At 42.5% G+C, this 13,651-nt stretch overlaps 2 protein-coding genes across 4 annotated transcripts in view; one reads left to right on the top strand and one right to left on the bottom strand.

Annotated features, from left to right (window-relative positions):
- TMEM117 (transmembrane protein 117) overlaps positions 1-13,651 on the bottom strand; it is a 198,424-nt gene that overhangs the window by 160,683 nt on the left and 24,090 nt on the right. For all 3 annotated transcript variants that reach the window (XM_081928987.1, XM_081928985.1, XM_081928986.1), the window contains exon 3: positions 846-978. In XM_081928987.1, the coding sequence (XP_081785113.1) occupies positions 846-978 (133 nt within the window). The remainder of the gene's footprint in view (positions 1-845; positions 979-13,651) is intronic.
- LOC309379510 (P2Y purinoceptor 1-like) lies at positions 5,429-9,431 on the top strand (the record flags this gene model as incomplete). Its single annotated transcript, XM_081928731.1, has 2 exons — positions 5,429-5,483; positions 8,218-9,431. The coding sequence occupies 2 exons, from the start codon at positions 5,429-5,431 to the stop codon at positions 9,222-9,224; spliced, it is 1,062 nt and encodes a 353-aa protein (XP_081784857.1). The 3' UTR covers positions 9,225-9,431.

The raw sequence follows: 13,651 nt of genomic DNA, 5'->3' as shown, positions 1-13,651 counted from the left end.
AAAAGAAAAGAAGGAAAGACAGCTTCCCCAAAAGCAGCACACACCATGTTTGACCAGAAATAACCTCAACAAAATTCATGCTGTTCACTACCAGGTTCTTGACACCTTCCGTTTACTTCTTCCCCCACTGTTCCCCATTTTATTGTCCCAGCTAGTAAGCAAAAACAAGAGAACGTAACAAGTTCCTGATGAGCTGCCATACTTGACTGGTGGGCTCATGGAATAAAATAGGTCACCTGCTGTGTTTGAGGTGACCCCAAGTGAGATGTCTTCTGGGGATGCCCTGTGTAGCCCTTTACTGCCCTGGTGTCCCCCAATTGCAGGGTCTGGGAGGGTTGTGATGCAGGTTGTGTGTGTGTTTGTGAAACATAGAAAGGGGGAGAAAATGTGGAGCAGGAGGCGGGTGAATGCAGGTGGGTGCCACCCCCTAGTAAAATTTAAAAGACATGGTAGCCTGAAATCAGCAGGTCCATGTCCTTCTAGCCATATGCCAGAAACTGATGAGCATTAAAACAACAACAACAAGCAAATTCACTCCTCCAGGAACTCCAGTTGTATTCACCACTTAAATTACAATTTTCAGTTTTGAAAATATTTGTGCCATATTCAAGGATAGGAATGAATCTGATTCACTCCGCAATGCAGACCTGTCAGACTCAGTATGTTTTCTGGACTGCAGCTCTCATAATTCCTAATTATTGGTCATGCTGGCTGGGACTGGTGGGAGTTGGAGTCCCAGAACATTTGGAAGCCCATAGGCTCTCTGTTAGCTACCCAATGACCAATCTGTTACGGCACCTAAAAGAGCTAATTAAGAGGATATGGTTTAGGGAAACACAGCTTACCTCATGTAACCTGCCATAAGGAGACACAGATTGTATATGTGAGAAAAAATAAAGAGGAAGAGGATGGTGCTGAAGAACATTGTCATCCAAGAGCCGTGGTCCTCTCGGAACATTTTCAATCGGAGTAATTGGCCTGCAATGAGAAGATGGTTAGAAACATGTTAAAACAAATGTTCGCCCAACAGGTTTTCCACTGCTCTAATACGAGAGGGAGAAAACACAGGTGGCAGGTCTATATTTGCTTAGGAGGTTCAATGATTGAATAAAACTCCAATAAACATGCAAATGCGCAGGTTTGGCGAAGAATATGGTCGGCAGCTCCATTGTAAGGCATCTGTTTACACTGTAAACAGAGATACCCCTTCCCGGCGGTTGTGACGTGGCTTGGAAAACTCGTGTCACATTCATGCATACATTTGACTGCAAAACGTTTTTGGAATGGTGCATTTTTTGTTGATTCTGTGTGAAGGAAAGAATTGGCTTGTGGCTCCCACAGAACGAGACACACAGAACGTTGGCTCCAAAGCTCCTGCTGTGGCCTGGCACACACTCTTTCCCACATCATAGTATTTTCTTGTTGGGCCTGTTGAGGTGTTATACTAGGAAGAACAAGTGGGTGGGGGGGGTGAGGCAGCTTCTGGGTTGCTTGGATAATCTGGACTGCTGACTCCCAAAGGAATAATTTGGATTCCAAGGTTCTGCTGTTCCCTCAGCCCAAAGTTCCTCAAGCTAGTGTACATGTGCTCATGGGTATTTCAGTAAATGTGCAAGTTTACTGGATATGGCCTGGGGTTGGGGGCTGAAAGTGGCCCTTCCACGTCTCTCCTCAGGGCACAAGCCCTCCCTAGTCACACCTGCTTCTGGCCCTACTTTGAGTGTTTTGTTCTTGCTGGGGTGTATCCTTCAACTCTGCCATCCCACCCATGATTAGGGCTGGGAAATACAGTATCTGGTTTTCAGCATCATTATATATCACCAGCTAAACAAAAACCTGCATCTAGCGCTTAGATTTGGGATGCAGGTGGCTCTGTGGGTTAAGCCACAGAGCCTAGGACTTGCTGATCGGAAGGTCGGTGGTTCGAATCCCTGCATGGGGTGAGCTTCCGTTGCTCAGTCCGTGCTCCTGCCAACCTAGCAGTTCGAAAGCACACCAGTGCAAGTAGATAAATAGGTGCTGCTTGGGCAGTAAGGTAAACGGTGTTTCCATGTGCTGCTCTGGTTCACCAGAAGCGGCTTAGTCATGCTGGCCACATGATCTGGAAGCTGTACGTTGGCTCCCTTGGCCAATAAAGTGAGATGAGCGCCACAACCCCAGAGCCGGTCACGACTGGACCTAATGGTCAGGGGCCCCTTTACCTTTACCTTTTTAACACTTAGATTAGTGTTGTATAACATTCAGGAATCCTTTGTGCGTGTTGCAGAAACCTGATTGCTATCTCCATCCTGAGTAAGCGTAAGGAAGGCTACCTTACATTTGCCTGAATGCCACTCCCTGCTAACAACCAACTGATTAATAAACTTGGATTGTATTATCTGATACCAGGGGCAGTGCAAAATAACATGTGTGATGGATTCTATTTGTCTCTGTCCACAAGTAATATTTCCTGGACTCTCCTCTGTTGTGTTGCTCAGAGTAGCACATTCAGTCTCGCTAGCATGTAGGCCCTGGGCTGATTCAAGTTGGTCAAATGGGAGAGATAAGATGCCATTGGCTGCCCACCTTGCCCCACCCCAGACTTGCAACAGGGCAATCTCATCCATACCTATTCAGAGGTAAGCCACAATGAATGATATGGTGCTTACTCCTGTGCGAGCAAGTTTAGAACTGCAACCCAAGAGAACTACCGGTACTTCAACACATTTTGAACTGGCTTTAAGAGTCCTGTTAGCGGAGAATGTATTTCATGGGAAACGCAACAAAAGAATGTTTATTGTGGCAACTCAGCCATACAGAAGAGTAATTAGACCTGCTGACAGCATTCAGCTTGGTGGTATGCTAACAATAAAGTCATTAATCTCCATCCTAACTGGATATCTACAGCATATTTTATTCTCTGTGAAAAAGCTAAAGGCTTCTTTTACTGAGTTAGAGCTATGGTTATACTGTATTCCCATCTTAACAATTTCTCCCCCAGCCCCAGCCCAGTTCTGAGGTAAATTCTAGCCCTTTTGGTTTCAGATATGGCCACGGTAGAAGTCTCTTCCTGCAATGTGATTACCCTACTTAGAGAGCAGCGTTAACCAAAAAAAGGGGGGGGAGCAGGCTGAGTGCTGACATTATTTAACACTGAAAAGTTAACATACCACTTCTTCCTAATGAGGCAATGTATAAGTAAGTGATGGCTAAGTGCCATGAGCGATGCTTCAGGAGGCAAGTCTGGGAGAACGAGCATCTAAAATAGAATCATTTCTCACAATGAAAAATACTTAAAAGAACTACAAAGCAGCTTACGCTAATGGCTTTCGTTGAAATGCTTCTATTTCAGGAAGCTAATTGGTTAACACAAAAAAGCAGGTGGTTCAAACCATGACCTGTGGTGCTTGAATTTTAATTTATTTTAGTAGGACTAAGGCCAGATTGACACGTATGGCAGTCCAATGAGGTGGAAGGGTCCTGGGACAGCAAGGTGGGTTGTGCCACGTCAGACAGCAGGTTGAAATACCCCTTTTGAAAAACCTTCTCATGTACAGAAGCAACACTTCCCTGCAAGTAACAAGCTAACACATCAGGAAGAGAATTTATACAGCAATTATATGAATATCAATCAGGAACATGGGTGGTGCTGTGGTCTAAACCACTGAGCCTCTTGGGCTTGCCAATCGGAAGGTCAGCGTTCAAATCTCCACAATGGAGTGAGCTCCTGTTGCTCTGTCCCAGTTCCTGCCAACCTAGCAGTTTGAAAGCACACCAGTGCAAGTAGATAAATAGGTACCACTGTGGCGGGAAGGTAAACAGCGCTTCCGTGTGCTCTGGTTTCTGTCACGGTGTTCTGTTGTGCCAGAAGTGGTTTAGTCATGCTGGCCACATGACCCAGAAAGCTGTCTGTGGACAAAAGCCGTCTCCCTCAGCCTGAAAGCAGGATGAGTGCCACAATCCCATAGTCACCTTTGACTTGACTTAACCATCCAGGGGTCCTTTACCCTTTACCATTTTTTAAAATGTGAATATCAAACCACAGAGATTAAATACTAAAAGCGACCACAAGAGAAGTTGGAACGAGTAAACCTTTGCAATGCCGCTTTGTGATGGAAACAAATTCTTCATAAGAACATAAGACAAGCCCTGCTGAATGCGGGAATATCTGCTTGGCCACTGTGAGAACAGGATGCTGGCCTGAAAGGGCCACTGTCCTGGTCCAATAGGCTCTTTTTATGTTCTTAAAATAAAGGCTGACCACCACCAGCTCTTCCTTAAGATAGGACTCTCTGAGTGATGCCACCTGCACACCAATAACCACACCAGCAGGCTAAAGAGGGGGAGCCTGGACAAACAACGGTCATGGGATTCGATGGCAAACATTTGTCAGCTTGGGAAGACTATTGTTTGTTTATTTAAATCATTTATATACCACCTATTTTTTAAAAAAAATCTCTCAGAGGTACTATTCACTAGGACTACTACATCCTTCTCAAAATGGGCCTCCAACAAAGGGAAAATTCTCCCTTCCTTGTTACACTGAACTCTGGCTTTTCCTCTAGAGAGCCAGTGGATAAGAGCAGTAGACTCGTAATCTGGGGAACCGGGTTCGTGTCTCTGCTCCTCCACATGCAGCTGCTGGGTGAACTTGGTCCAGTCACACTTCTTTGAAGTCTCTCAGTCTCACTCACCTCACAGAGTGTTTGTTGGGGGGGGGGGAGGAAAAGGAGAATGTTAGCCGCTTTGAGACTCCTTCGGGTAGTGATAAAGCAGGATATCAAATCCAAACTACTGTACTCTTCTTCTTCTTCTTCTTCTTCTTCTTCTTCTTCTTCTTCTTCTTCTTCTTCCAAGGACCTCAAGGTGGCATACATGGTTCTGCCCCTCCCCATTATAACCTCACAACAACCCAGTGAGGTAGGTTAGGTTGACCGACAGCAACTGGCCCAAGGTCAGCCAGTGAGTTGTATGGCTTAGTGGAGATTTGAACCCTGCTCCCTGAGGCCCCAGTCTGGCACACTAATCAGTGCACCACAATGGCAAATGGAGGTGCCAGTGCTGTGAGCAAAAAGACCCACAAAGGTAGCTAGCTAGCTGCTGTTGTGTACTTTGGATTGGTTTCCTAGGATTCCTTAAAAGCATCTACACAAAACAAAACCTGATCGGTTTGGATTTTGTGCGGCGTATTTTTGTGATAAGCAGTGAAAACACAGGCTGCAAATTGTTTTCCTGAGATAATATGCGGTATCATTGTAAAAGTGTGGGCAAGCAGAAAAGTGTGACTTAGCCTTTCTCTGAGAAGGGGAGGAGTCTAGAGGCTGAAAGAAGTGGCCCGTATGTTTCCATTTTCATTATCCACAATATGTGGATTATTAACGAACACAGATGAGAACATAGACGTTAATGGGATTCTGACAAAACTGGAGATTAATGGGGAAATTCCGAGATGACTTGGAACTCCCAGCCCTGCGCAATGGAGAATGCAACCATTTTTAAACCAGGTAAGAAAATAGTAAAAGACGTATTTTAAAGTATTTGTTTGAGTGGGATACAGCATTTAGTGTTGTTCTTGGCATCTGTCTGCCTCGAGAAAGAAATGTAGGAACTAACCTGAGTTTTAAGTTATACATAAGCATGGAATACAGAGCCTGCAGCTGAATATTGTATTTTCCACGAATTCTTATACTGAAATGATTTTCAAGCAGTTCTCCTTTAATTCTAATAAATACAGATCTTGACAATTCATTTTACCTTGATTTCATTAAGAATTAAAATGAAACGTTAAATTTCTACTGGCATAGCTCATTACACTTTACTGGAGTGTTAATTGAGCATAAAAGAGGAATTTGCCTCACAATTAATAACCAAAAGGTAAAGCATTAATTTTCAGTACTGGATGTCATATTAGCTACTGTTCCATTAAAGACCAATATCTGTTTCTGTTTTTGCTAACGCCTAATGCTGCAAAGCGTGAAAGGCTATAATTATGAACCATTGTTTGCAATGTATCCCATAATATAGGATATACATGACTAGGAATGGGTGAATGTGACAGTTTCAGTTTCTCTCAGTCTCTCATTTTTCCAACTGTCTACATCAATTTGTGGATTATTATTTTTTTAAGTCTACATGAAAATTCAACAGCATTCCACAATAAATTTATCTTCATGCACACGATTGCAAAGCACTTTTCCCTAATGTAACACACTGTTGTGTGCTATAGTCACTGATATATGCATTGTTTACACACTTTACTGTAGTGCATGCATTTTCAATGTGCTGGCATCAGTGCTGATTTCAGGTGAGATCGTGCAAGAAATCACACAAACTCTTGCAGGCTTGTGATTCCAGCAACACACAAAATCAGCATTGCTTCTCTGACAGTGGTGGGGCACCCAGCGGGGGTGATGGCCTCATCCTGCCTAATAGCTGTGCCAACTCTGGACCGAGACAATTTAATTGTTTGTAGGATGCTTGGGGCCGGGGAGTTTTGTCATTGATGCCGAAGGAATGGTGGAATATAAATTGATTAGAAAAATAAATAATGGGCAGTCTTCACATCTGTCAACAGCACATAGATCCATGACCCGCTCACACATGCTTTGACACATGATGAAGCTAATATACCCGCCCCATACATTCTCATGTTTCACTTGGTCCTCATTTGGTTTCATTTGGTAATTTTAGACACAGAAAGCAGAATTAATGCACATTATGGGATTGTTGCCTTCATAGTACCTTTGTTTAGCAGGAAGTAATTAAATATTATCATCTTAGCCTGGATAATGTCTCCTTATCATTTTGTGCTTGTAATTATGGGAGTCTTTATAGTAGCCCAGAGATTAAGCAGTGAGAAGTAATTACCAATAGATACTTATAACTACAAAACGAGTTGCATTACCCTGCTGGAATGCAAGGTATCCTCCAAACAGGAACAGCAGGATTGTGGAAATGAGCAGTCTAAGAACACATAAAATAGTAGTCTTAGGTACAGAAAACTAGGGTTTTATGGAACAGGCGATTTGCAAACATTGCCTGGAGAGACTCAGTGACAAATTAAATGTGGCATTATTCTCATCGCGGGGCCTTGCCTTGTTGATATATAGGATGGGGCAGGGGAAGGGGCGCTGGATTGGGACCACGATGAGGGGGTTTAACCCTTTGGAACCCCACCACCACAGTCCTGGTCAGAATCCACCCCCACAATCCCCAAATGTACTTGCTATTCACCATGAGAAGAAAGCTTTATATACAGTGGTATCTTGGTTCTCAAGCAGCTTAGTTGTCGAACAAATCGGCTCCCAAACGCCGCAAACCCAGAAGTAAGTGTTCCGGTTTGCGAATGTTTTTCGGAAGCTGAACATCTGACACAGTTTCTGCTTGAGTGAAGGAAGCTCCTGCAGCCAATCAGAAGCCACGCCTTGATTTTTGAGCGGTTTCGGGAGTCGAACGGACTCCCAGAATGGATTAAGTTTGAGAACCAAGGTACCAATTGGCTAAACAAAAGTCATGACAAGGCTAGGAAGCTGTCTTATATCAAGTTAGACCAAAGGTCTATCTAGCTCAGAGTAACACCACTAGCTGGCAGCAACTCTCTCAGGCTGTGGTTTCTCCAGTGCCAGGGATAACCTGGGACCTTCTGCACACAAAAATATATGGCAAATAAGGGAAGGCAAAGGGCCATCAAGAAGCATCCTTATTTGCCATATTTTTCCACTGAAACAGTAAATCCAAATTACATGGGAAAACAATATGGGGATGGCATTTGGGTGAAGGCAACATCATACCGAAAGTTTGGACTTGATATCCCGCTTTATCACTACCCGAAGGAGTCTCAAAGCAGCTAACATTCTCCTTTCCCTTCCTCCCCCACAACAAACACTCTGTGAGGTGAGTGGGGCTGAGAGACTTCAAAGAAGTGTGACTGGCCCAAGGTCACCCAGCAGCTGTATGTGGAAGAGCAGGGAAGCGAACCCAGTTCACCAGATTACGAGTCCACTGCTCTTAACCACTACACCACACTGTCTACACAGACACTGCACAAAATGTGCATGCATCTTCTGATGTGCAGAAATGCCCACTTTCCAATTTTATTGTACCATACTATCATTCGACCTGAGCCAGTGCCAAGTGAGTGGGCCACAGAGAATTTATTTACCACTGAAGTCCCGTTTGCTCACAGAGATCCTTTTAAGTGTTTTGAAGCAACACCTTGACTTTTTCTTTTGCTTTCAGGTAAAATCCATGGAAGGATGTCAAATACTACTTGCATTACCTTCTGCAGCAGCTTTAGCAGGCTGGAATGGTACTGCTACTTTGTGTTTATACTTTGCTTCTTAGTTGTGCTAATAGGATTTCTTGGGAACACGTTCACGCTGCTCTATTATATATACAGTGTGAAATCGTGGACCAGTAGTACTGTATTTTTATTCAATTTGGCACTGTGCGACTTCACCTGGATTTTCCTGATTCCCTTTTCAGCCTACTACCTTCTGCTTAATCACACAGCATATTCTACCCAGATATTCTGCCAGGTGAAACGAACGTTCTTCGACATGAACGTCTACGGAAGCATCTATTTTCTCACACTGATCAGTTTTGACCGATTTCTAGGTGCCGTCCACCCAATTCGTTCCTTAAAGTGGTGGGATAAAAGCAGAGCTACGTATTGCACCATCGCCATCTGGGTCCTCATTTTCATAGAGTCCATTCCTGATTTTTACTACACATTCATGGTCCAGAGGAAAAGGGAATCTGCCACTTGCCTGGATAAAGTGGGAGACCCTCTGCACTTTGCGGTGCCTTTTACCATTTTCAGAGTTCTCTTTGGATTCCTTATTCCAGTCATAGTCATCTTTACATGCTACACGTTGACTGTGAAAGCATTACAGAAAATGAAAAACCGCCAACAGGGAAGACACCGAATTGGAAAGTCCTTGATATTGGTTTTAGCTGCAATGGTTGTTTTTGCGGTGGCCTTCATTCCCTATCATGCCACGATGACAGCAGTGATAATTTACAGAATGAATTACCAGCTCAACTCTGACAATATACACCTGATAGTTGTCATTTATAAGTTCACCGAAGTCATCTGTGTTTTGAGCAGCTCCCTAAACCCTGTCATTTTCGTGCTTGCAAGCAAAAAATTCCAAGATAAGTTCAAAAGCATGCAGTGTTCTCCTAAACACAGATGTCATTGCTGTCGATCACATAAAATCGGGGATGCCGCAGCTGCACTTTGATAGGTTAGATGCTTCGTCATTTTCAACTTCTGCTCTGATAATAGTTTTGAGACAAGTGGTACCTTTTGTTGAATCAAGCTCTGCTGGCATATCAGCAAGCTTTTCAAGGTCATTGAGTCTTTCTTCGAGCATTACCGTTACAGTAAAGTAAACTCATAAGGACAGGTGGTAGGGATGAGCATACTGGCTCCAGCTTCCTCCAGCTTCATTCCCATTGCCCTTCCAGCTCATAGATGGTAACATCTGAAGCTGGGAACCTTCTGTACTCATGGAGGTTACACACACATTTTGGAACCCTGGAAAACCAGGGTTCTAGAATGTAGAGTGACTCTTCAGAAGGAGACTGCTGCTTCCTTCACAACCTGAAAGGCTTGGGGCAAGTGGATTCCTCTCCCCTGCCTCCTCGTGTGTTTATTTTCCCCAAATTGTAATGTCTGGAAAGGGCTATGCCTTAAGTGAACTGGACTAAGGGTTCTACGCAGCTCAATAGCTGCTCACACACTGCAGAAAAGTTCCATTCCAACCACTTTCACTGGACTGATCTTGGATCAGGCCATATGTTGGAATCTCACCGAACTCTACCATATCATCAGAGAAGGGTGTGTGACAGATGTTCACTAATGAACCAGATCTCAGTAATGTAATCAGTTCACATTTACCATTCCATATTGAAAGGGAAGGGTAGCCCTTCAAGTCTTAAAAGCCACTGCCTGGTATTTCCAGATTTAACCATTGCTTATGTGCAGGAAGGTTTCTCCATTGGAGCTTCTTAAGCATTACCTAAGTCATGTGGTATCCCCTCTGCCCTGATTGCCTTCCAGAAGGCTAGGCACCCAAACTGTGGTCGGAGCATCATTCATGGCATGTCTTTGAATAACACGTCCACTTTGAATTTTATAGAAGTCTATGGAATTCAAATGGCAATAAAAAATAAGAAATAAAAATACAAAAAAAATCATACGGTGTTTAGCACAGTGCAAAACAATTGCTACAACAAGCAGCAGAGAAATCATTAAGGGGTCTGTTAGGGCCACAGCAATTTTCAAGTGGTCCATGGGGGTTGGGGTTGGGATTCACTGGCCTTGATGAATGGTTAAATGTCCCGATTGTGCAGACAAGGGCTGATCCCATAAGCTCCAAACATGGACCTGGCACTCTGCTGGGAGCCGTTTGGGAAAGACCTCCATGATTGGCTCCTGGCCAAATGTTATCCCAGCCGTGCAGATGAAAGCAACTCCCATGCGGCTAGTGCGATGCTTCTAGGGCTCCATCTGTCCCTATATTCAACAGCTGGTAAGCAGGTAAATTAAATTCCTGTTTTATGGTACAGTGCCGCAAACATAAAATCCCTGATAGAATTTAGCACAGCCATGAATTTAGCTCACCTACAAAGAAAGAGCAATGGGCTATTAAAATACAAAAATGGATGAAGATTCTTGTTTTACCCCTGAGTCCGAATGATTCCATTCCATTCCTAGGATATCAGTTAGTCAGTCAAATTTATTTGCTAAAAAATCATTGGTCATGACAACACTACAGGAATACAAACAGCATCAAGGTAAATTTTAGCATAGGTGTCCCCAGCACAGTGGACTCCATGTTGTACAGTGGAATGTTGTACAGGCTGCTAAGGAATATATACAGATCTTATATGTAAGATCTTATATGTAATGTGTTTATATCCCCATCCACTGCCAAATAATAATTTTTTATTATGTTGTTGTTGTTTAGTCATTTAGTCGTGTCCGACTCTTCGTGACCCCATGGACCTGAGCACACCAGGCACTCCTGTCTTATTATGTATGTTGCCACTAAATGTTAAAACTTTAAATTCCACACTTTAAGGGCCTCTTAAGATGGTTCGTAATATAAACACACTGTCGCTACCAACTCCACAATAAGAATGTCATTTAAAAAATTAGAAGTAGCTAAGTAAAAAAGAAAGAAAGAACATTAGAAGCACCAGGAAGAAACAGATCAAACCCAAGATCTCCTAAACAGCTTCAAATGCCCTATAGAACAAACAAATCTTTACTGTTCCTATAAAAGCCAGTAGGGAGCTAGCCTGTTAATTCTTCTTCAGAAAACATTTGGATTGACTGGATGTTACGCTCTATCCAACTACCAGCTAGGCTCAAATAGCTTAGAAACCAGAAGCAGAACTCTGCTTGGTGAGTTTTAGAGCTCTAGAGCTCTAGAGCTCTAGAGTGAGCAGACAGGTTCATACTAAAGACGACAGACTATTCTTAATCCAGTGTGTTTTATGAGAATTCAGGAGCTTCCCACCAAGTCCATCCACTACCCTATTTATTTCCATGTTTGGTGGGAGGAGCTGTTCCATTCATGCAGTTATTACTTTCTTTTCCCTACTCATGTGTAGCTCTGTGTGCCCAAAGTATTTTGTATCTCAGTCAATGGGAAAACTGGGAAAAGGAAGTCATCACTTGCAAATGATTCACAGCCACAATTCAGTGGGAGAACATTTGCTTGCCATGAAGAAGTTCCAAAGTTCAACCCCTGGTATCTCCAGGCAGGGCTGGGAAGACTCCTGCCTGAAACTCTGGAGAGCCACTCTGGAGAGCTAGAAGGACCAATGCTCTGTCTCAACTTCCAGTGTTCCTCAGATTTATCACATGCACACAGAATGCCTTTATTTTGGATGCACTGGCCATGCTTGGACAACAGTATCTCAGCTAAATAAGCCAAGAGATTAATGAACCTCATCTCCACCTCAACACAGCCACTTGGCTGTTTCCCTCATGTAAACAAGCAAAATCACTGTTAGTATGGTTTCTTGTTTATGTCTAAACCAGGAAACTATGGCGAGAAACTTCCAAAGAAGCCTGGATATGAAACCAACCATGGTTTCATATGCTCACTTGTTTGGAGGACATCAACCAGTTCCCTGGAGGACATCAGCCTGGCACAACAGGGAGCTATGCTTAACTTGAGACTCCTTGACTCTTGTGAAGGGAAGAGCGAAGCAACTGCATAAGTCTTGTTCATATCTTGACTTATGAAGCTGGACCGGTATTTCTCTGAAGCTGATTTTGTTGATTTAACTAGGTGGGTGCTTTTGTGCATTGTGAGCCAGTTCCTTGAGGAGCATCAGAGAATATACCAAAGTTCTTCTGGGCTTCAAAGCAACCTTTAAAAGGTAGTATATGCCGCCATTTTCAGAAAGCAAGCTTGAGCTTCACTGCATGTGCAAAAGTCCCCCATGTGCCCACCTTGGAAGAATGGCAGATGAAGGTGATGGACTACATGGAACTGGCGGAAATGACTGGGAGAATCCGAGACCAGGGAGAAGAGTCAGTGGAAGAAGATTGGAAGAAATTTAAAGACTATCTACAGAAACATTGCAAGATTAATGAATGTTAGAATGATGTTGGAATGATTTTATGTGATTTTAGCAGAAATGTTACAAAGATTTAGGAAAAATAGACTGTTAATTGGTGAAAGGAGAGAAAGTAAAGTTATACTAATTTTAAGATAAATTTACAGGACAAAAATTTGAAAAGAGGGAAAGGATTTGCTGAAATGGAAAATTGTCTCAGAATACAAAAAAGGGAGGTGTGAGGAGGTCAGGGAAATAAGTTAATGAAAGATCAGTAATGGGAAGATTTGTATTTTTTATGGATTTTTCTTTTTTGATTAATGGATTTCAATTCTCTGTTTTATGTTCTTTTTGGTTTTTCTTTTTTTCTTTTTCTTCTTTGTATTTCATCTTTTCTTGTTTAAAATGTTTTTTTTTTACTTTTTGTTGTATTTCCAAAAACTTTAATAAATATTTTATATATATATTAAAAAGTCCCCCATGTGGCTCTTTAGATCCCAGCCTTTGCTAACGAGTTACACATTTCAGATCAGTAATTACTTTCATAAATAGCTAGTGATCTTGTTGATAAAATGGCTTTATATTTTTACAGTTTAGCTAACACAGGATTTACATAGCTACTCCATGGTTCACTTACAAAAAAAGAAATAACAAAAAGGTCACTGCTTTTCTAGAACCATATTCACTCTACTGTGCAAACACAGCCACTGTTGTTTAGACTATTTTTAGATACTTACTCAGCATAGAGAGGTGTTTTTAACATGTATTTTTTTTGGGAGGGGGACCAAGCTAACTACAGAAAAACCTTGCTTTGGTGACTTTGACTTGAGATGGCTTTGACATCTTAAATGAAAGCGAATGGATAATTTAAAGAGAAGAGATATCACAGATCTTTACAAAAGGCATCAGACTTGAAGAGCTAGTGAGCAGTCAGTTTTATTACAATATGGTTGTGCACCACAGATACTTAGGACTCTCCAAGTCAAATAAAGTCGGCTGTCAGGATGTTATTAGCATATAAATATCCCCATTTTGGTTTCTCAGTTTCTCATTGTCCTAATCTTAAGTTCAGTTCTCCATATTTCTGCAT

Source organism: Podarcis melisellensis (assembly GCF_964234715.1).
Source record: "Podarcis melisellensis genome assembly, chromosome: 10".
NCBI lineage: Eukaryota > Metazoa > Chordata > Lepidosauria > Squamata > Lacertidae > Podarcis > Podarcis melisellensis.
This window is presented reverse-complemented; position numbering and strand designations above follow the sequence as displayed.